Below are 24,191 nucleotides of genomic sequence, written 5' to 3' on the forward strand. Positions count from 1 at the left end.
CTCAAATCTCTGGAAGACTGAAACAGGTTTCCCTCAAGAACTTCCCTCGTATTTAGCACCATCCATCATTCCTTCAATTCTGACCAGTTTTCCAGTCCCTGCCGATGAAAAACATCCCACATGCTGTTCCCGGGTGATATACATAGCGGTTTCCTTGATGGCCAAAAAGCTCAATTTTAGTCTCATCTGACCAGAGTACATTCTTCCATATGTTTGGGGAGTCTCCCACATGCCTTTTTGCGAACACCAAACGTGTTTGCTTATTTTTTTCTGTAAGCAATGGCTTTTTTCTGGCCACTCTTCCGCAAAGCCCAGCTCTGTGGAGTGAACAGTTTAAAGTGGTCCTATGGACATATACTCCAATCTCCGCTGTGGAGCTTTGCAGCTCCTTCAGGGTTATCTTTGGTGTCATTGTTGCCTCTCAGATGAATGCCCTCCTTGCCTGGTCCGTGAGTTTTGGTGGGCGGCCCTCTCTTGGCAGGTTTGTTGTGGTGCCATATTCTTTCCATTTTCTAATAATGGATTTAATGGTGCTCCGTGGGATGTTCAAAGTTTCTGATAAAAATGTTTTACCCAACCCTGATCTGTACTTCTCCACAACTTTGTCCCTGACCTGTTTGGAGAGCTCATGTGACAGATCATGTGACACTTAGATTGCACACAGGTGGACTTTATTTAACTAATTATGTGACTAATTTATTTAACTAATTATGTAATTGGTTACACCAGATCTTATTTAGGGGCTTCATAGCAAAGGGGGTGAATACATATGCACACACCACTTTTCCGTTATTTATTTTTTAGAATTTTTTGAAACCAGTAATTTTTTTCATTGCACTTCACCAATTTTGACTATTTTGTGTAGGTCCATTACATGAAATCCAAATAAAAATCAATTTAAATTACAGGTTGTAATGCAACAAAATATGAAAACGCCAAGGGCAATGAATACTTTTGCAAGGCACTGTATTCCCATCCTCTAAGCCAGAAAAAAGCTGAAAAGGGTCTGGGCAGGGGTGTCAGTTGCCATACCCGAGCTCAAGATAAAAAATGTAAAGTAGGCAAAAAAAACACATAATTCCAATCCCGATTAAAATGCAGCGGCTGTTTAGCGGACTGGCTGGGTTTAGGACCATGCGGAGCATCGCTCGGAGAGCAGCTGCCAGCCTGCGTGCCTTTTGTCTCACTTTTAGAAAGCAGAGACGGTGCCAGTTTGCTTTGCTGGTCAGCCATTTAGGCAGTGCCCCGATTGCTTTGAATTTGATGTTGGGATTTGAACTCGGCCTTGTTGTAATCTTATAGTCAGGGGTTGATTGAATTGGGAGGGTGGGGGAACCCTCCTTTTTGGTGACCATTCGAAACCAAAATCTATTTCATTGCTATTAAAATATAGGTTGTGTTAGCTGTATGCCTAATTTATATTCTCATTCATTCGCCTAGAAGGCTAGTGCAATTTTGGTTTTATCTATTGGTAGGAAAAAAAACACAGCTGAATAACTTGCTATTTAGAGCATTTCCCCAAAATATAAGTCCTGTTTTTGGCTTCAAAGACAATAACAATAGGCTGTAACAAATGTGCATTGTGATGCAGTGACAGAATGATAGGCCTAATTGAGATAATGCAAATCATTAATGATTACTTAGTTGGGCTAACTTTTTTACTTCTTGCTGTAGGCCTACATCATCATCCTCTGCCTGCATACCTAATCCCTACCTGTAGCCTACCTGCCTCTGGTATAATGCATTTCCACCTCAGTCTATCAGGCTTGCTTGTCCATCTTCCTCAATTAAAATGTGCTATTCTTACAGGTCAATTTTGCTGGCAAAACGTCATTAAATATTGCTAAGTTATTTAGCTATAGTGTGGATGTAGGGCAGTTTATTTTATTTTATATAATGTGCACCCAGATTGTGCAACTACTGCGTAGGCAACACAATAATATCAGACAGAGACAAGCTGGCCCGGGGAGAAGTGTGTGTGAGCCGCCCCCCTCGTTGTCTACTATGTTACAATCAATATTCTCTGAGCTGCCTTGTTCGTTGATACAATGTTTCAAGGTTCTCAGAGCCACCTTGTTGATACAATGCTTCAATATTCACAGAATGTTTCCCTTCCCTGGAGAATAATGCAGACAGTCAAATGCAGAAATGAGTAGGAAGTGTAGGAGACAATTACACTGTAATAGTACACTGTATGTGCCGTTCCACAAGGTGGCTTCATATAGCCTATAGCAGGGGGTCGGCAACCTTTTTCATGTGGAGTGCCAATTTACAATTTATCGTACCATTTCTAAAGATCTGCGTGCCGGTTAGGATTTTCATATAAAGTGGGGGAAAAAAGTATTTAGTCAGCCACCAATTGTGCAAGTTCTCCCACTTAAAAAGATGAGAGAGGCCTGTAATTTTCATCATAGGTACACGTCAACTATGACAGACAAAATGAGGAAAAAAAATCCAGAAAATCACATTGTAGGATTTTTAATGAATTTATTTGCAAATTATGGTGGAAAATAAGTATTTGGTCACCTACAAACAAGCAAGATTTCTGGCTCTCACAGACCTGTAACTTCTTCTTTAAGAGGCTCCTCTGTCCTCCACTCGTTACCTGTATTAATGACACCTGTTTGTACTTGTTATCAGTATAAAAGACACCTGTCCACAACCTCAAACAGTCACACTCCAAACTCCACTATGGCCAAGACCAAAGAGCTGTCAAAGGACACCAGAAACAAAATTGTAGACCTGCACCAGGCTGGGAAGACTGAATCTGCAATAGGTAAGCAGCTTGGTTTGAAGAAATCAACTGTGGGAGCAATTATTAGGAAATGGAAGACATACAAGACCACTGATAACCTCCCTTGATCTGGGGCTCCACGCAAGATCTCACCCTGTGGGGTCAAAATGATCACAAGAACGGTGAGCAAAAATCCCAGAACCACACGGGGGACCTAGTGAATGACCTGCAGAGAGCTGGGACCAAAGTAACAAAGCCTACCATCAGTAACACACTACGCCGCCAGGGACTCAAATCCTGCAGTGCGAGACGTGTCCCCCTGCTTAAGCCAGAACATGTCCAGGCCCGTCTGAAGTTTGCTAGAGTGCATTTGTATGATCCAGAAGAGGATTGGGAGAATGTCATATGGTCAGATGAAACCAAAATATAACTTTTTGGTAAAAACTCAACTCGTTGTGTTTGGAGGACAAAGAATGCTGAGTTGCATCCAAAGAACACCATACCTACTGTGAAGCATGGGGGTAGAAACATCATGCTTTGGGGCTGTTTTTCTGCAAAGGGACCAGGACGACTGATCCGTGTAAAGGAAAGAATGAATGGGGCCATGTATCGTGAGATTTTGAGTGAAAACCTCCTTACATCATCAAGGGCATTGAAGATGAAACGTGGCTGGGTCTTTCAGCATGACAATGATCCCAAACACACCGCCCGGGCAACGAAGGAGTGGCTTCGTAAGAAGCATTTCAAGGTCTTGGAGTGGCCTAGCCAGTCTCCAGATCTAAACCCCATAGAAAATCTTTGGAGGGAGTTGAAAGTCCGTGTTGCCCAGCGACAGCCCCAAAACATCACTGCTCTAGAGGAGATCTGCATGGAGGAATGGGCCAAAATACCAGCAAACAGTGTTTGAAAACCTTGTGAAGACTTACAGAAAACGTTTGACCTGTGTCATTGCCAACAAAGGGTATATAACAAAGTATTGAGAAACTTTTGTTATTGTCCAAATACTTATTTTCCACCATAATTTGCAAATAAATTCATTAAAATCCCTACAATGTGATATTCTTTCTTCTCATTTTGTCTGTCATAGTTGACGTGTACCTATGATGAAAATTACAGGCCTCTCATCTTTTTAAGTGGAAAAACTTGCACAATTGGTGGCTGACTAAATACTTTTTTTCCCCACTGTATGCATTGTAGGCTACTACCTAACTGTGCCCAAAACATTTCTAACTGCCCACAAACAAAATAATGATATAGCTGGCTTCTAGAGAGGCACTGTCCATTCAGCACCACGCCAGGGAGCTCCATTTTGCCTACCTGTACCGAGGCGCTGTCCATTCAGCAGTGCTGAATCACGGGCAGGGCCTTAGCTCCATTTAAAAAAGCATGTGTAGATTTTCCTTTTTGTATTTTGTGATTTTTTAAATTCTTTGGTCATGTTTGTTTGTCTTCATGCGTCTCTGTCGATTGAAGGTCTAAGTAAGTCCTTTGATGTATGCATTTTATTTCAATGCATGTGTAGGATTTATGCATTCGCGGTCAGCTGTTTTATGCACCGGTTACTTTCACATTGATGTCAGCATTTGAAGTCGGACTTGTTGCGACTTGATAGCGTGTATTATGCATCTATTTCATGTTGCACTGTATGCGCCATTCCACAAGTAAATGAGTCAATTTATGATGAGGTTGAGTAGTGATTGGCATTGTACACACCGTTCCACAGACCTTTAAACCTAATATTGCGGTGATAATTAATGGCTGCGGTCATTTTTGTTTGTTTTTGCTGTTCCCCAAATACCATTTTACAGTTTTTAAATTGTGTAGAAGTGCAGTAAATGAGCTTCAATTTCCCAAAAATGTGTAAGCTCTGAATTATTGTGGTTGCACAACTGTTGTGTTCTTGCAGTTTGCACCTGTTTCAGGTGGGAGCAGACATAACAAAGCTAAGAACATATCTTTTTTTTGTAAAATCACTTCATGCTCAGGTCTTTCTTTGTATATCCCTTTAACTTTCATTTGACCTATTTTTCCCCACCAGCTGTTCTTAATTGATTTGACTTGTTGACGTGAAACCGAAACGGTGTTATCATGTGGTGCGTTAATGAGTTCATACTGTAGTGTCACAGGTATTGATAGAGACTTAACATACTTTTGTGGAGGAGGAACTAAAGTGAATCCTTAGACCAATCAAAAGTGTGTGTGCGTGTGTACTTTAGTGTGTGTGTTGACTCCAAAGCACTGCAAGAGGAAGTGCACATGGAGCAGATTTGTGTGCAGAGCCCCTCAGACAATAGGGGGTCCTCTCTCAGCAACTTTGGCCTCCCTCTATCCGAGGAGGAGGATTAATTTTTCATGGCCTGTGAAGCGACAGAGTGAGGCAATCTCCCTCTCTCTCTCTCTCTCTCTCTCTCTCTCTCTCTCTCTCTCTCTCTCTCTCTCTCTCTCTCTCTCTCTCTCTCTCTCTCTCTCTCTCTCTCTCTCTCTCTCTCTCTCTCTCTCTCTCTCTCTCTCTCTCTCTCTCTCTCTCTCTCTCTCTCTCTCTCTCTCTCTCTCTCTCTCTCTCTCTCTCTCTCTCTCTCTCTCTCTCTCTCTCTCTAATGTGGGCCAAAGGGGGGACGCATCTCTTCTTCTTCTGCAGTCTTTTTAAAAACACAGCTCAGCTATCCATGACATCCCTCCAGTGGATAACATCCATGGCCTCTGTGTGTGTGTGTGTGTGTGTTTGCGCGCAAAAACCTAGCTTGGTGGAAGGAATTCCAAGATTACACCCAACTAAGCTGTCTTAGTTCAGCATCAGTGTTCACTGTTGAAGTAAATTCTATTCTACTGTAATTAAGGGCTCTAAATTAACATTTTTCATTGATAGCACTGGTGCTCCCAACTTAAATAAGTTAGGAGCACAACATAAAACGTAGGAGCTCCATAAAAAACTTTTTTTTTAATCGATTGAGATAAAGCCTATAAGAATTCTAGCAAATGTTGTGCCCTACAAACTAATATGTAACCCTGTAAATACATTTGTGTATCATTAAAAAGCTAACAATATTACATTTCTACATTACCGTAAAACTTAAATTAACTGTACCCGTATGGGTTGAAAATGGCAGATTTTGGTTAAGAAGATTTGGGCTAACATAGTGGCTATACAGTAACATGCTATACATGACGTCAGAGATCCGGCTCTGCGCTTCACAGCGCTGTATGGGTTTTGACTGACAGCCGTTCTGAAGAACTTGAGCACCACGTGCGACAAGAAGTTGCCCCCATCCCTCCTGCTAATTGGGCAACTTTTGCAAATGTTTTGTTGTCTGAGTTAGGGAAATGCTGTAAATTAAGATGACTCTATGTATTTTGAAATATGAGACGTTGAGGATTATAATAAATACCACTTTGATGTCATACCAGCAAGCCAAACACCTGTGAGTCCAAATGTGCACTTCACATTTCCATATCATAAAACTCATGTCATACAGTGTCAACATTTATGTTCACTATGTTTGATGTACAGTTACAAGTTGACATGGCGTCATACCCTGGGTTGTTCTGAACAGAATGAGCCTATGTTTGTCTATTGTGAAGAAAATTAGCTGCGGCACACACAACTGAATGCATTCATGACTCATTTCTATGCGATCCAAAATTACGATTTGTTTCTCTGAATTGTCTTGTGAAAGCCTAACACTGTAAGATCATATTTTATAATTTAGCTAGTGATGTTGGCAATAGAACAAGCTTTCAAATCATGCCCACCTGACCCAGATTGCAATTTATAATGGACCGTTTTTAGATTGTGTAAACAACAGTAATTGTGTGATGTTGGGGATGCAGGATTGTGTTCCAAACAAAACAACAAAAGTGTGCTTGCTCTAGTTCCTCAACGGCACAGCTATGAGAGCAAAAAAAGCACCTTCATAGTTGAAGACTCTTCTTTGAGTCATAAAAGTGCATTGAAATTGCTTAGGAACTGTGCACACATTGGAGAGGTGTGTGGCCACTTGGAGACACCAGTTAGTCCTCTCACTCAAACCCTTTTTTGTCTTACTGTGGCTTGCGAAACTAATCACCTCCCTTCGCATTTTTCCTATTTTGTTGCCTTACAACCTGGAATTTAAATGCATTTTTGGGGATTTGTATCATTTGATTTACACAACATGCCTACCACTTTGAAGATGCAAATATTTTTTCTTGTGAAACAAACAAGAAATATGACAAAAAAACAGAAAACTTGAGCGTGCATAACTATTCACCCCCCCAAAGTCAATACTTTGTAGAGCCACCTTTTTCAGCAATTACAGCTGCAAGTCTCTTGGGGTATGTCTCTATAAGCTTGGCACATCTAGCCACTGGGATTTTTGCCCATTCTACAAGGCAAAACTGCTCCAGCTCCTTCAAGTTGGATGGGTTTCGCTGGGGTACAGCAATCTTTAAGTCATACCACAGATTCTCAATTGGATTGAGGTCTGGGCTTTGACTAGGCCATTCCAAGTCATTGGAATGTTTCCCCTTAAACCACTCGGTTGTTGCTTTAGCAGTATGCTTAGGGTCATTGTCCTGCTGGAAGGTGAACCTCCGTCCCAGTCTCAAATCTCTGGAAGACTGAAACAGGTTTCCTTCAAGAATTTCCCTCTATTTAGCACCATCCATCATTCCTTCAATTCTGACCAGTTTCCCAGTCCCTGCCGATGAAAAACATCCCCACAGCATGATGCTGCCACCACCATGCTTCACTGTGGGGATGGTGTTCTCGGGGTGATGAGAGGTGTTGGGTTTGCGCCAGAGTACCTTCTTCCATATGTTTGGAGAGCTCCTTGGTCTTCATGGTGCCGCTTGCTTGCCGGTGCCCCTTGCTTAGTGGTGTTGCAGTCTCTGGGACCTTTCAGAACAGGTGTATATATGCTGAGATCATGTGACAGGTCATGTGACACTTAGATTGCACACAGGTGGACTTTATTTAACTAATTATGTGACTTCTGAAGGTAATTGGTTGCACCAGATCTTATTAAGGGGCTTCATAGCAAATATGCATCCACCACGTTTCCGTTATTTATTTAGTAGAATTTTTTGAAACAAGTAATTTTTTTCATTTCACTTCACCAATTTGGACAGTTTTGTGTGTGTCCATTACATTAAATCCAAATAAAAATCAATTTAAATTACAGGTTGTAATGCAACAAAATATGACCTCTTATGGATCGGACCCATTTTTTTCAATTTTCGCCAAATCTAACTGTCTGTAGCTCAGGACCTGAAGCAAGTATATGCACATTCTTGATTCCATTTGAAAGGAAACGCTTTGAAGTTTGTGGAAATATGAAATTAATGTAGGAGAATATAACACATTAGATCTGGTAAAAGATAATACAAACAAAAACAACATGTGTTTTCTGTTTATTTATTTGTTCCATCATCTTTGAAATGCAAGAGAAAGGCCACAATATAATATTGCAGTTTAGGCACAATTTAGATTTTGGCCACTAGATGCCAGCAGTGTGTGTAAAAAGTTTCAGATTGATCCAGTGAAGCATTGCGATACTGGACTATTTTGTATCAAGTCTGCCCAAATGTGCTGAATTGGTCAATTGATACATTTTCAAGTACATAACTATAAAGAACATACAAAAATGATATGGTAATACAAAATGTAAGTTTACACACTCCCAGGAATGTCATACATAATGGCTCATTAGCTTATACACTAACTTTCACACATCTAGATGGCCTGGCGGGGTGGATGTGGGTGGGTGTGGGTGTGAGTTCCTACATTTGAATATAAAAATTGATTTTATTAAACAAAACTATGCTACATTTGATCTCTGGTTCTTAGGATGACAAATCAGAGCAAGATTACTGAATACATTATTACTGGTACATTATTTACCTTCAGAGGTGAATGTATCAAACCAGTTGCCGTGATAAGTGTTTTGTTGTTGTGCACTCTCCTCAAACAATAGCATGGTATTTTTCACTGTAATAGCTACTGTAAATTGGACAGTGCAGTTAGATTAACAAGAATTTAATATTTCTGCCAAAATACAGTGGGGAAAAAAAGTATTTAGTCAGCCACCAATTGTGCAAGTTCTCCCACTTAAAAAATGAGCGAGGCCTGTAATTTTCATCATAGGTACACGTCAACTATGACAGACAAAATGAGAATTTTTTTTCAAGAAAATCACATTGTAGGATTTTTTATGAATTTATTTGCAAATTATGGTGGAAAATACGTATTTGGTCAATAACAAAAGTTTCTCATACTTTGTTATATACCCTTTGTTGGCAATGACACAGGTCAAATGTTTTCTGTAAGACTTCATAAGGTTTTCACACACTGTTGCTGGTATTTTGGCCCATTCCTCCATGCAGATCTCCTCTAGAGCAGTGATGTTTTGGGGCTGTCGCTGGGCAACACAGACTTTCAACTCCCTCCAAAGATTTTCTATGGGGTTGAGATCTGGAGAATGGCTAGGCCACTCCAGGACCTTGAAATGCTTCTTACGAAGCCACTCCTTCGTTGCCCGGGTGGTGTGTTTGGGATCATTGTCATGCTGAAAGACCCAGCCACGTTTCATCTTCAATGCCCTTGCTGATGGAAGGAGGTTTTCACTCAAAATCTCACGATACATGGCCCCATTCATTCTTTCCTTTACACGGATCAGTCGTCCTGGTCCCTTTGCAGAAAAACAGCCCCAAAGCATGATGTTTCCACCCCCATGCTTCACAGTAGGTATGGTGTTCTTTGGATGCAACTCAGCATTCTTTGTCCTCCAAACACGACGAGTTGAGTTTTTACCAAAAAAGTTATATTTTGGTTTCATCTGACCATATGACATTCTCCCAATCCTCTTCTGGATCATCCAAATGCACTCTAGCAAACTTCAGACGGGCCTGGACATGTACTGGCTTAAGCAGGGGTGACACGTCTGGCACTGCAGGATTTGAGTCCCTGGCGGCGTAGTGTGTTACTGATGGTAGGCTTTGTTACTTTGGTCCCAGCTCTCTGCAGGTCATTCACTAGGTCCCCCCGTGTGGTTCTGGGATTTTTGCTCACCGTTCTTGTGATCATTTTGACCCCACGGGGTGAGATCTTGCGTGGAGCCCCAGATCAAGGGAGATTATCAGTGGTCTTGTATGTCTTCCATTTCCTAATAATTGCTCCCACAGTTGATTTCTTCAAACCAAGCTGCTTATCTATTGCAGATCCAGTCTTCCCAGCCTGGTGCAGGTCTACAATTTTGTTTCTGGTGACAGCTCTTTGACCATAGTGGAGTTTGGAGTGTGACTGTTTGAGGTTGTGGACAGGTGTCTTTTATACTGATAACAAGTTCAAACAGGTGCCATTAATACAGGTAACGAGTGGAGGACAGAGGAGCCTCTTAAAGAAGAAGTTACAGGTCTGTGAGAGCCAGAAATCTTGCTTGTTTGTAGGTGACCAAATACTTATTTTCCACCATAATTTGCATATAAATTCATGAAAAATCCTACAATGTGATTTTCTGGAATAATATTTCCTCATTTTGTCTGTCATAGTTGACGTGTACCTATGATGAAAATTACAGGCCTCTCTCATCTTTTTAAGTGGGAGAACTTGCACAATTGGTGGCTGACTAAATACTTTTTTCCCCCACTGTAAGACATGTCTATGTCCTGGAAAGTTTGCTGTTACTTACAACAGTCATGCTAATCACGTTAGCGCACGTTAGCTCAACCGTCCCGCATACTGGACACCGATCCCTTAGAGGTTAATTTTCTGCACTGTGTTATCATTTACACACTGTGTCACATCCTTGACAGAATAATTATTATCCTCTTTGACTGTGCAGTTTTGGCAGTTCATACCTTTGCCACTAGAGGGCGATCAGCTGATATCTAGGGTTCTGTACTCCCAAAGATGACTGTTTTTGTGCTTGATTATCTAGCAGTTTTCAGCTGTTTGCAGCTGATGTAACTCTTCAATAACACAGACCCCAAAACAAATCAGGGGGAGAAAAATATATTTATTCAAAGAGAACAAATCATAGTTGTTATGCTGGAAAGTAGATGGTAGATGTTTATTCTTCCCTGTCCTCAGTGTATTCTCCACTGAACAAAAAGACAGGATGTAGTTTATACCTAAGCCTAGCCTGTGGTTTATCAATTAGAATTCCTTGCAATCAAATTGGGCCAATGGCCAAATACCAAGTATCCCGTTTCAGGCTCAATGTATAGACAATTTGGACCAATGAGATCTTGCCACATGTAGCTATGAGTCCCGGACTGGAACCCCTACACAGATTCTAAACAGATGTTGAACTGAAAAACAACTATTTCCATTTATCGTTAATTCCCTGAATTGTGTATTTATCTTTAAATATTCTTACACATCCAATGGCTAGCAGTTTCTTACTGGGGGATCTGCTCAGTACCTCAATGTACTGAGCAGATCCCCGTTATTTCCAGTAATGTAGCGTATAAGTCTAGTGGCTGTGGTTAGTCTAGTAGACAGGGATGGAACCTAGTCAGCCCTCTCAAGGGTGAGAGTTTTGGATTGTCTTTAACTTTTATCTCGCTCAAGTTCGTTGCCTCTGAGCTAACCTGGAGCGATCGAAAAGAAAACAACAAATCTATTTTGGCACGTCATAAGGTTGTCATGGTCTTTAGCCAAGCATGGGACGCCCACACTCCTGTTTGATGCTCTGTCTCTGTCGGAGGTGGTGACACGTGTTGAGTGAGCCGAGCAGAGAAGCACTACCTCAGTGCTGGGTCTTATTAAGCATTTTGTTTCATTGTAGATTCACTGACTTGTTTGTCAAAGACTACGTTTGTTTGACGAGTATTACACTAGAGCAATTCTCAATTACAGGAAAGAGAACTTATAGTATACAGTCATCCTAACGTGTGAGGACGAAAGTAACATTTTGCAATGGTTCATCATTTTGCATATTGAACTTAAACAAAACAACTGTCTGACAAACACTCAAATTATTCCTTAAATTATCAGTGACATAATCAGTTTCTCACGACCGAAGACCATCCATCATTTGGAATTAGCCTTAGCAACCACATCAGCCCTGTTGTTGGCAGCCATCCCAACTATATACCCTTCTCTCATTCATCAACATCACAGCTAGCCCATCGAGTTGCCGTTCAGTGCTACTTCTGCCTGCCTATACAGCTGCCAAAGACAGGGGGTGCCATGTTGTGCCCATGTACAGACTCACACTGACTCACACCTGAGATACAGCTGTGCCCGTGCAGTTGGCAGATTGACCCCCAGATTAGCAGACGGGCAGGAGTGTTAGACTGGTAGGACGGGCAGGTGGCGAAGTGCTTATACACACATGACACACCCGGCAGAGACTGAAGACATACAGTACCAGTCAAAAGTTTGGACACACCTACTCATTCCAGGGTTTTTCTTTATTTTTACTATTTTCTACATTGTAGAATAATAGGGAAGACATCAAAACTATGAAATAACACATATGGAATCATGTAGTAACCAAAAAAGTGTTAATAAAATCTAAATATATTTTATATTTGAGATTCTTCAAAGTAGCCACCCTTTGCCTTGATGACAGCTTTGCACATTCTTGGCATTCTCTCAACCAGCTTCACCTGGAATGCTTTTCCAACAGTCTTGAAGGAGTTCCCACATATGCTGAGGACTTGTTGGCTTCTTTTCCTTTCAGAGAGTTTGGGAAGGCCGTTTCTCTGAATGAAGTGTCTCTGAATTGGAAGCTTTCGTGGTGGTGTAGGGGCTTTGGCAGACGCTGGAACCTCAATGTACTGAGCAGATACCCAGTGTTTCAGTAATGTAGCCTATAAGTCTAGTGGCTGTGGTTAGTCTAGTAGACAGACAGTGATGGAACCTAGTCAGCCCTCTCAAGGGCTTTTGAATTGTTCAGTTCTTCGGTTGTTCGAAATATTGTCAAATGTCTTTGATTTAGTGGCAGTAGATTTTCCAGCTGACTCCCTAATGAAAATACCCCCATCAATTGAAATAAAAGAATTAGCAGTCTTTTGACGGAAAGAAAAATACCATTGAGTGCCAGTAGGAGGTTAAGCAAGACAGCTAAGTCTCCCCCAACGGAGAAAAGTGGATAAAATCCTCTCCCTCTCCTTTTTTTTTCTCCTCAAAAGGACGAGGATGGGGTTGGTGGAGGCTTGGTGGGGGGGTGGAGGAGGAAGGGAAGGAGGGATGGGGGGATAGTAACACCTCCCTCTCTGGCCCCTAATCAGCCAGGCAGCCTCAGCTGCCCTCCTCGGATCCCCTGCCAGGGTGCCGTTCATCCTCTGATCAAATATTAATGAGCTCTACTCGGCCTGCTCACTAATCCAAAGCCAATTAATATTATCTGTCAATTATTTACAGATCCGGAGGTGCGGAGGCGATTCCCCGAGGACTACATCGACCAGGTCCGGAATGCATAATTAACTTCTTATTTTCTCTCTCTCTCTTCCTCTTTCACCCTCACTCATTTATTTCTTCCTTTCTCTCTTTTGCCTTTTGCTTTATGCACCCCCCTTTCTCTTTCTATCTCACTTTTCTTGGTATGGTCTATTTTTATTCTTGCTGTTTGATGTCGTCTATCTTTTTGTGTGTGTGCTCATCGGCTCCTTTTATTTTTAAATGCTTGCCATTTTGGGGTCTTTTTTTATGGGCGCACGGGGGAGATGGTACCGATTGGTGGTTTGACCCCCTGTCTCTCTCTCTGTGTGTGCGTGTGTGTATAGTATGTGTGTGTGTGTGTGTCTGTCTTTGCTACCTGAACAACTACACTACTACTGTGTACTGGGACACGACGGACACATGCAGCTTCATAAATGAATTGTGGCTCACAAAATACAAATAAAAAAGCTAAATAAATAATTGAACTTGATACAAACATGACAAAAAAACGTTCTTTGTTTTTGAGAAATTGCAAAGTTTTTTTTGAAAGAGAATAAAAACTTTGTTGGTTTGTTGCTTTCTTGGTTTGTTTGTTTGAGAGCAGAATCCCCCTCTTTAACTTTCTTCAGACAACAAGACATCTTTGTTGTTTGCGGTGTCTCCTGTTTCTGTGGATTCGTTTGTGACTACGAGTGGGTGTCGAGCTCCTCTCCGTTGACTAATTGCGACGTCAGTCACCATAGCCATATGCTTCCTTGATATATTCATATTTAGCATATCTCTGAAACCTTGTTTGCCTACACAGTGTATATTCGCACAAAAACAGAACTATTCTGTAGACATTTTGTTGTTTGCTTATTACACAAAGGATTACATGTTGCATGTGAAAAGGTAATTTTGACTAGAGGAAGGGTGAATGTTTTCGCTAATTCAAAATGAATTCCTTTCATTTCTCAAGCATCCAGGGCTGTGTTAAATCAATGGTGTATTGACCTGGATCCATAGAGCTGTGCCCATAGAAACTTCAGAGCTAGCAACTGGAACTCATTGTCCTGCGTGCTCTTCAAAGAGACGGAATGTCAAACATGAATTCAGGTTGCCCTGTTAGTTGGAAAAAAACATATTAACCAAGAGGGACACACGTACACGTGCATGCACGTAGGTGCACACACACACACGTTCGTGTAGGTACACACACACAGCCACACACACACACTCAAGCACACACACACTAATCACCTAGCCTTGTTTATTCCAAGCATAGCAACCTCCCACTACCCTCTCTCTCTCTAGTTCAGTTTCCCTCTTGTGAAATTATTTGATGCAGAAGAAAAGCCACATACTTTGTTGTTAGTGGATGTTTAATCCCGGGCCACCTTTGTTCCGTAGTCCATACAGTAAAGAATCTGTCTCGAAAACAGGGCCTACGTTGCTCGTAGCTCTAGGAACGGACGGGGGAAAGAGAGAGAAGGGGATAAAGACAGTGAGAAAGAACAAGAAGTAGAGAGAGAGAATGTTAGATAGAGAGGAGAGATGTTAGGTAGTGAAAGAGTGCGACAACAAGTAAAAAAGAGAGGAGGGGTAATGACGGCTAACCTTTTGGCTTCCCTTGAGCCGCGATGCCACACTCCCTCTCTCACCACCCTCTTTGTAATTCACAGAACGACAGAGAAGCAAGGCCCAGGAGAGTAGAAGAGAGAGAGAGAAAAAGAGAGGGAGAAGATGAAAGATGGCTGGAACAACAGAACAGAGGGTTTAGCTAGTACCTGTCTCAGTCCCATTCTCATCTGTGGGTTCTTAATGATGTACAAACAAGAAAATGGTGCCGTCTGGTTTGCTTAATATAAGGAATTTTAAATTATTAATACTTTTACTTTTGATACTTAAGTATATTTTAGCAATTACATTTACTTTTGATACTTAAGTAATTTAAAACCAAATACTTTTAGACTTTTATTCAAGTAGCATTTTACTGGGTGACTTTCACTTTTATTGAGTAATTTTTTACTAAGAAATCTTTACATTTACTCAAGTATGACAATTGGGTACTTTTTCCACCACTGTCAGTCACCACTCAGCTAGGCCAGAACTTATGCCAAAAGGTAACCTCTTAAAGGAATATCTTCCAAAGGGAGTATTGACTGTACACAGTTTGGTGCTGGCTGCATCCAACCTCACCTGCCAGAATCCATTTGAAGCATCCAATTTTGAGAAATTGTTTGCGCCAGCCATTTCACACACTATCTCCTCCCTCTTAGGAATCTGAAAATGCTCCGTTTTGATACATGTATTAAGGTCCTTGGGGTCCATACAGACTCTCATGGAATTGATCCAGTCTGTTGGCTCCTCTGTTTTCACGAGCACATTGAGTTTCACCATTCTTCCCAACTCCTTCTTTAGATCCTTCCGTAGTGGCACCGGAACTCTGCGTGGTGCATGAATCACTGGCTTGGCATTCTCTGTGAGAGTAATAGAGTGAATGAGAGGCAATGCTCAAAATCCTGTGAACACATCAGAATATATTTGAGCAATCTCCTCACCGTGTTGATTACTTGTCACCCGTTGAACACTGTGCAGCCAGTTAAGGTCATTAATGGTGTACACTTGCTTAACCAGTCCCAACGACTCACATGCTGTATCCCCCAAAAGAGAATCATGCCCCTCTGGTACAATCACAAACATAAGTGTGTGGCTTCTTGTTATCCCCTTTACAGTTAGCTGACACAAACCTTTAGTCTCAATTGCTTGGCCATTGTACGCTTTGAGAGCCACAGCCTTTTGCATGATGGCTGGTTTGTGCTTTCGCTCATGAAAATCCCACATATTGATCAGGTTGGCTTTAGCCCCTGTATCCAGCTTTAAGGTCAACACTGTACCATTGACCACGAGTGGTACAACCCAGTGGTCACTAGCTACAGTATGGACCTGTGATGGTTATTGCCCGTCCTCCATGCAATCCACAGTGCCCACAAACAAATCACTTTGTTCATTCTCCTCCATTTCAATGGTGTGAACATTCTGTCTCCCATATTGTCCTTTGCAAAACAATTTTTTCCAAAACAATTTTTCCCCTTGCACTTTTTTTCCAAAGGCAGGGCACTTCCTGGCCTGCTGCCTGGTGCCACACCTATTATAATCATATTGCTTGTGGCTCCTTTGGTCAAAGTCATATTGCTTGTGGCTCCTTTGGTCAAAGTCATATTGCTTGTGGCTCCTTTACTCATAGCGCCGCCTTGTGTCCTTGTCTACAAAATCCACTGCTGCGCTTTCCACCTCCATAGTAGTGTTTGCTGATGTGGAGCTAAAGGTTTTAATATGCAATTCTGCCAGGTCATTCACCTGACATATATTTTTACTGCAGTGTCCAAATGTAACTCACTTTCCCGCAGCAATATTTCTCTAACTCTGGAGTCATTTATACCAAACACAATCTGATCTCGAAGTATAGAGGAGGTTAGGTCTACAAAATGTCACGTCTGTGCTTTTAATTTCAAATCTGTAAGAAAGAAGTCAAACCTTTCACCTTGCTGTTGTATATGACAACGAAACACATAACGTGCATATGTCTCGTTCTTCTTAGGTGAACAATATGCATCAAACTGATCCACTACCTCCGCAAAATCATCTTTATCCTCCTTATTTACAAACGTGAAGGTATCGAATATATCGATTGCCTGTGGTCCCGCTATAGTAAGAAAGAGAGCAACTTTACGTTAATCTAGTTCCTTTGTAACTCCAATGGCAGACATATACAGCAAAAAACGCTGCCGAAATGTTTTCCAATTTGCGTCCACATTCCCATCCAGGCTCAAAGCCTCTGGTGGCTTGATAACATCCATTGCACTTTCATAAACTCCAACATTCACAGAAAAAACACGATTTTCACTCCTGGTACCGTATATTACTTTGTTGGTTACAACGAGCAAAGACAACCATCGCCATCATTCAAAGTTAACAAGTTTTTAATGTTATTCTGCCATTGCCACACACATACCACAGGTGTCGTAAAAGAGTGTCGTAAACAATCACTCAGAACCACATCAAAACAAGAGGATTTCAACACCCACCATCTCAGATTGTGCTGAAATTGGTTCTGTAGTTAGAAACAGATAAGCATATTATTCTGTTTAAATATAATTCGATTTTTGAGAAATTAAGCTATTTGATTGCAACCAAATTGGCCATTTTAATTTATTGGATTCCTGAAAACGTTAATAAATATAGTACCTAACATTCGATTTGGAGCATATTTCTTCCTAACAATGATTAAGACATGAGGAATCCAATTTAAATGATCATACAACATCATACTCTGTGGGGTCAAAAAGAGTATGACGTTGTTGCCGCCCATAGCGCTGAATGCATTGGAAGCCTGCAAGCATTTGGCCTCCCTTGATAATATTTTTTTTTATAGCCAACCAGCATTGAGCTAAATTGAGTGAGCTCAGCTGTGAATGATCCTGGCGCACCAAAAAAAAGTGGCAAGGGAAGCCAGGTTGGATTTGGCTTAAGACCAATCACATCACAAGCCAAACGTCATTCTTGACAGAAAAAAGAACTTGAATTGTTGCATCTCGTTGTGCTAGCTAGCTAAAATCGGACTTATAGGAAAAGGAGGACTGGCTTGACTTGAGTATGACCACACAATGTATTTTTATCATGAGCAAAAGCTATTGATTTTCTACTCAAAGTTGCAAATGTTGTGATCTGTTTAAAAAACACAAGAGGCCAGCAAAATTGAGAAAAGGCTGTGGCAGAAGCAGGATCAGCGGCATATAGTGGGAAAAAACTGGTACTTTCACATTAATTTACAGTGGGGAGAACAAGTATTTGATACACTGCCGATTTTGCAGGTTTTCCTACTTACAAAGCATGTTGAGGTCTGTAATGTTTATCATAGGTACACTTCAACTGTGAGAGACGGAATCTAAAACAAAACTCCAGAAAATCACATTGTATGATTTTTAAGTAATTAATTTGCATTTTATTGCATGACATAAGTATTTGATACATCAGAAAAGCAGAACTTAATATTTGGTACAGAAACCTTTGTTTGCAATTACAGAGATCATACTTGAGCAAGGCACTTAACCCTAATTGCTCCTGTAAGTCGCTCTGGATAAGAGCGTCTGCTAAATGACTAAAATGTAAATGTAATACGTTTCCTGTAGGTCTTGACCAGGTTTGCACACACTGCTGCAGGGATTTTGGCCCACTCCTCCATACAGACCTTCTCCAGATCCTTCAGGTTTTGGGGCTGTCGCTGGGCAATACGGACTTTCAGCTCCCTCTAAAGATTTTCTATTGGTTTCAGGTCTGGAGACTGGCTAGGCCACTCCAGGACGTTGAGATGCTTCTTACGGAGCAACTCCTTAGTTGCCCTGGCTGTGTGTTTCGGATCGTTGTCATGCTGGAAGACCCAGCCACGACCCATCTTCAATGGTTTTACTGAGGGAAGGAGGTTGTTGGCCAAGATCTCACGATAAATGGCCCCATCCATCCTCCCCTCAATACAGTGCAGTCGTCCTGTCCCCTTTGCAGAAAAGCATCCCCAAAGAATGATGTTTCCACCTCTATGCTTCACGGTTGGGATGGTGTTCTTGTGGTTGTACTCATCCTTCATCTTCCTCCAAACACGGCGAGTGGAGTTTAGACCAAAAAGCTATATTTTTGCTCATCAGACCACATGACCTTCTCCCATTCCTCCTCTGGATCATCCAGATGGTCATTGGCAAACTTCAGACGGGCCTGGACATGCGCTGGCTTGAGCAGGGGGACCTTGCGTGCGCTGCAGGATTTCATTCCATGACGGCGTAGTGTGTTACTAATGGTTTTCTTTGAGACTGTGGTCCCAGCTCTCTTCAGGTCATTGACCAGGTCCTGCCGTGTAGTTCTGGGCTGATCCCTCACCTTCCTCATGATCATTGATGCCCCACGAGGTGAGATCTTGCATGGAGCCCCAGACCGAGGGTGATTGACCGTCATCTTGAACTTCTTCCATTTTATAATAATTGCACCAACAGTTGTTGCCTTCTCACCAAGCTACTTGCCTATTGTCCTGTAGCCCATCCCAGCCTTGTGCAGGTCTACAATTTTATCCCTGATGTCCTTACACAGACCATTGTGGAGAGGTTGGAGTCTGTTTGATTGAGTGTGTGGACAGGTGTCTTTTATACAGGTAACGAGTTCAAACAGGTGCAGTTAATACAGGTAATGAGTGGAGAACAGGAGGGCTTCTTAAAGAAAAACTAACAGGTCTGTGAGAGCCGGAATTCTTACTGGTTGGTAGGTGATCAAATACTTATGTCATGCAATAAAATGCAAATTAATTACTTAAAAATCATATAATGTGATTTTCTGGATTTTTGTTTTAGATTCTGTCTCTCACAGTTGAAGTGTACCTATGATAAAAATTACAGACCTCTACATGCTTTGTAAGTAGGAAAACCTGCAAAATCGGCAGTGTATCAAATACTTGTTCTCCCCACTGTATGGTAAATAATGCAAGCGACTTCAATGGCTATTTTATTTGAACGGGGGAAAAAAATCTCCATATTCGCAGGGAATACATTACGAAGAATGAAGAAGCAATACTCCAAGCGGCAGACATAGAGAAATTATTCAATATACTGGTTGTTGTGGTGGTATTGGCATGAGGTGTGGGGGGTCCGTGGGTGGCTTTTTGCATTTTATTGGATTCCTCTTACTCAATGGTAGGAAGAAGTTTGGTTCAAATCGGATGTTGGGTGCTATATTTATTGAATATTATGTGACTCCAAAAAATTTAAATGGCCAATTTGGGTGCAATCAATTAACTCAATTTCTCAGAGATCAAATGAAATGTAAACAAAATAATGTTTCAGGAATGCTGATCTTATCTGTTTCTAACTGCAGAAACGATTTCAGAACAATCTGAGATGGTGGGTGTCATGTCTTGCTGAAATGACATGGAATGACTCCCCTCGCTTCTCTCCTTTTTCTCTCTCCAACCGCTCCCTCGCTCATAATTAAAACAAAGCTCTCGCCCGAGTCTCTTTTCTCCTCACTCTCACTCTCTCCCTCATTTTCTCTCTCTCCATCCTCTTTGACACAGCCACATCGCAGTGAACCCTATGCTTTGAATCCTTTAAATTAGGCAGCTGCTGCCTGTTTTCCTCAACTTAATGCAACGAGGTACATTTTTCCCGTAATGGAGAGAGATCATTTTTTGAAGTCGGGCTGTCTTTGATGTAGTCTGCAGCGTGCCACTAGACCATTTTAACTTCCCCGGCAAAGGGGGCAGAATCGTGGTGCTTTTAATGAGGGAATATTCAAATGTAGGTGACCTTCTACCAAAAGGGAAAGTAGAAAGGGAAAATGGAGGGAGAGTAAACAGGGGTGTTGAATATTCACATTTGCACACACACTAACACACACACATACACATGCAAACACACACAAACGGCAGGAAGTTTTCTCTTTGGTCTGCAGCTCATTGATGTGCTCTGCCCTTGATACCGTAGGATGAGCACAGTTTTTGTTGATGTGTAATTTTTTTTGCATGCTGGCTGACACTACAACGGCATAATGTGTGTGGTGTTTTGCTGGTCATGTACAGTCCTGTAACCAACCACCAATCATGACCCCTGATCTCCATGACAACCTCACCTGGCACATAATCTATCAACAACCTGCAATAGAGTGATTAAAAGCTCTTATCTAAAGGAAAATCTACATTTCCATTTTAGTCATTTAGCAGATGCTCTTATCCAGAGCGACTTACAGGAGCAATTCTGGTGAAGTGCCTTGCTCAAGGGCACATTGACAGATTTTCCCCTTAGTCTTCGAACCAGCGACCTTTCGGCTACTGGCCCACGCTCTTAACTGCTAGGCTACCTGCCGCCCAAATGTCCACTTTAGACAAAGTCATCTCTTTCTGAAGCAAAATGTGCGCTTGGATAAAATTAACAAACATACCCAGCCCATAACTCACCACCATATCACCAACGCCAGCAACCTGTCAAGCCCATGTGACATAGGATAGATTTGTGGTGTATGAGTACATTTCCCCAAAGAACTGACCTCAGGTCCGTTTTTACATTTTACTCCATGCACATTTATCCTTCAGGTAAACTGATGTTAGCTAATCCGAGCTCTATGCTAAGGATGAATATAGAATCACACCTCGACCTGATGCCAGATTTGCAAAGCCCAGGTTAATCCCAAGCACTAGTAAACCCGTCATTACACAGTGTGGGGAAAATCTGTCTGCATATTGTGTCTTCATCCTGAAGGGAGATATTTGTGATGCGGTTTTCCGTGTGCTTGTCTGACGGTCTGGGGTGTATCTCTTAATTGTGGCTCAGCTTAGCGTGGCTTGGCGTCGGCTCCTTGGGACACCTGGCTGCACATATGGTGTCAGCTACCGCTGTAGGTGAAAGCAACAGTTAAGCATCTGGAGCAGGAGAAGAGGGAGGGATGGAAGGGAGTGATGGAGGGAGGTAGAGAGAGAGAGCAGGAGGGGCAAGTGGTTGTTTTCCAATGTATTTGCCTGGGTAGTGTTCATTAGGGAATGCAACTGGAAACATTTAAAAACACTTTGCAATGGAAAATGAGAGGTTCTTATTGGAGCAGTCCAGTTAATCCCTCCCTTTGTCAGTCTACTTTCTAACGTTTTGTGCCTAATGAACACCTTCCTGACTTCCAAGAGGCAGAAATATACATCAGAGCCCTACTACGAGGTCTTATGGAGATTTGCCCCCAAAAATTATTTTACCCCTCCTGACACGGAATAATTCAATATGGCCGTGGCTCAACTATGGGTCGCCAGTACAGAGTGAATTCTTTATAAAAGCCTTATTAGTCTTTATCTTGAGGTTATACAGACACTAAATTACTTGGCGTTACCTTAGATTGTAAACTGTCATGGTCAAAACATAAAGATTCAATAGTTGTAAAGATTGGGAGAGGGCTGTCCATAATAAAGAAATGCTCTGCTTTTTTGACATCACACTCCAAAAAGCAATTCCTGCAGGCACTAGTTTTGCCTTATCTTGATTATTGTCCAATCAAGTGCTGGAAAGAAAGACCTAGTTAAGCTGCAGCTGGCCCAGAACAGAGCGTTTTGTCTTGCTCTTCATTGTAATCAGAGGGCTAATATAAGTACTATGCATACCAGACTCTTTTGGCTAAGAGTTGAGGAGAGACTGACTGCATAACTTGAAAATTCCAAATTGTTTGCATAGTCAACTTACACACAGCTCTGACACACACACTTACCCCACCAGACATGCCACCAGTGGTCTTTTCACAGTCCACAAATCCAGAACAAATTCAAGAACGTGTACAATATTATATAGAGCCATTATTACATGGAACTCCCTTCCATTTCATATTGCTCAAATGAACAGCAAACCTGGTTTAAAAAGACACATAAAGCAACACGTCACGGCACAACGCCTCTCCCCATTTGACCTACATACACTATATATACAAAAATATGTGGACACCCCTGCAAATGAGTGGATTTCGCTATTTCAGCCACACCCGTTGCTGACAGAGGTGTATAAAATCGAGCACACAGCCATGCAATCTCCATAGACAAACATTAGTAATAGAATGGCTCAGTGACTTTCAACGTGGCACCGTCATAGGATGCCACCTTTCCAACAAGTCAGTTCGTCAAATTTCTGCCCTGCTAGAGCTGCCCCGGTCAACTGGAAGTGCTGTTATTGTGAGGTAGAAACGTCTAGGAGCAACAACGGCTCAGCCGTGAAGTGGTAGGCCACACAAGCTCACAGAACGGGACCGTCGAGTGCTGAAGTGCGTAGCGCGTAAAAATCGTCTGTCCTCAGTTGCAACACTCACTACCGAGTTCCAAGCTGTCTCTGGAAGCAACGTCAGCACAATAACTGTTCGTTGGGAGCTTTATAAAATGGGTTTCAATGGCTGAGCAGCCACACACAAGCCTAAGATCACCATGCGCAATGCCAAGCGTCGGCTGGAGTGGTGTAAGGCATGCCGCCATTGGACTCTGGAGCAGTGGAAACGCGTTCTCTGGAGTTATGAATCTCGCTTCACCATCTGGCAATCTGACGGACGAATCTGGGTTTGGCGGATGCCAGGAGAACGCTACCTGCCCGAATACAAAGTGCCAACTGTAAAGTTTGGTGGCGGAGGAATAATGGTCTGGGGCTGTTTTTGAAGGTTCGGGCTAGGCCCCTTAGTTCCAGTGAAGGGAAATTCTAATTCTGTGCTTCCAACTTTGTGGCAACAGTTTGGGGAAGGCCCTTTCCTGTTTCCGCATGAAAATGCCCCGTGCACAAAGCGAGGTCCATACAGAAATGGGTTGTCAAGATCGGTGTCCAAGAACATGACTGGCCTGCACAGAGCCCTGACCTCAACCCCATCGAACACCTTTGGGATGAATTGGAACGCCGACTGTGAGCCAGGCCTAATCGCCCAACATCAGTGCCGGACCTCACTAATGCTCTTGTGGCTGAATGGAAGCAAGTCCCCTTAGCAATGTTCCAACAAGCCTTCCCAGAATAGTGAAGGCTGTTATAGCAGCAAAGGGGGGACAATCTCCATATTAATGCCATGATTTTGTGTCTTATTGTGTCTTATTTCATCAAACAGTGTGCTTAAAGCATCAGACAAGCTCAGTACCAGTCAATGACCCAACACACCTCCAGGCTGTGTAAAGTCTATTTTACCAAGAAGGAGAGTGATGGAGTGCTGCATCAGATGACCTGGCCTCCACAATCCCCCGACCTCAACCCAATTGAGATGTTTTGGGATGAGTCGGATGGCAGAGTGAAGGAAAAGCAGCCAACATGTGCTCAGCAGATGTGGGAACTCCTTCAAGACTGTTGGAAAAGCATTCAAGGTGAAGCTGATTGAGAGAATGCCAAGAGTGTGCAAAGCTGTCATCAAGGCACATGGTGGCTATTTGAAGAATCTCAAATATATAATATATTTTGATTTGTTTAACACTTTTTTTGGCTACTACATTATTTGATATGTGTTATTTCATAGTTTTGATGTCTTCACTATTATTCTACAATGTCGAAAATAGTAAAAATAAAGCAAAACCCTTGAATGAGTATGTGT

The 24,191-nt window shown here is 42.0% G+C and overlaps 1 protein-coding gene across 2 annotated transcripts in view; it reads left to right on the forward strand.

Moving 5' to 3' along the window:
- Nucleotides 1–24,191, forward strand: part of LOC121541407 (DENN domain-containing protein 1A-like) — a 242,331-nt gene that overhangs the window by 37,648 nt on the left and 180,492 nt on the right. For both annotated transcript variants that reach the window (XM_041850396.2, XM_045208002.1), the window contains exon 3: nt 13,083–13,126. In XM_041850396.2, the coding sequence (XP_041706330.2) occupies nt 13,083–13,126 (44 nt within the window). The remainder of the gene's footprint in view (nt 1–13,082; nt 13,127–24,191) is intronic.

The sequence above is a fragment of the Coregonus clupeaformis genome, chromosome 27, assembly GCF_020615455.1.
Source record: "Coregonus clupeaformis isolate EN_2021a chromosome 27, ASM2061545v1, whole genome shotgun sequence".
Taxonomy (NCBI): Eukaryota; Metazoa; Chordata; class Actinopteri; order Salmoniformes; family Salmonidae; genus Coregonus; species Coregonus clupeaformis.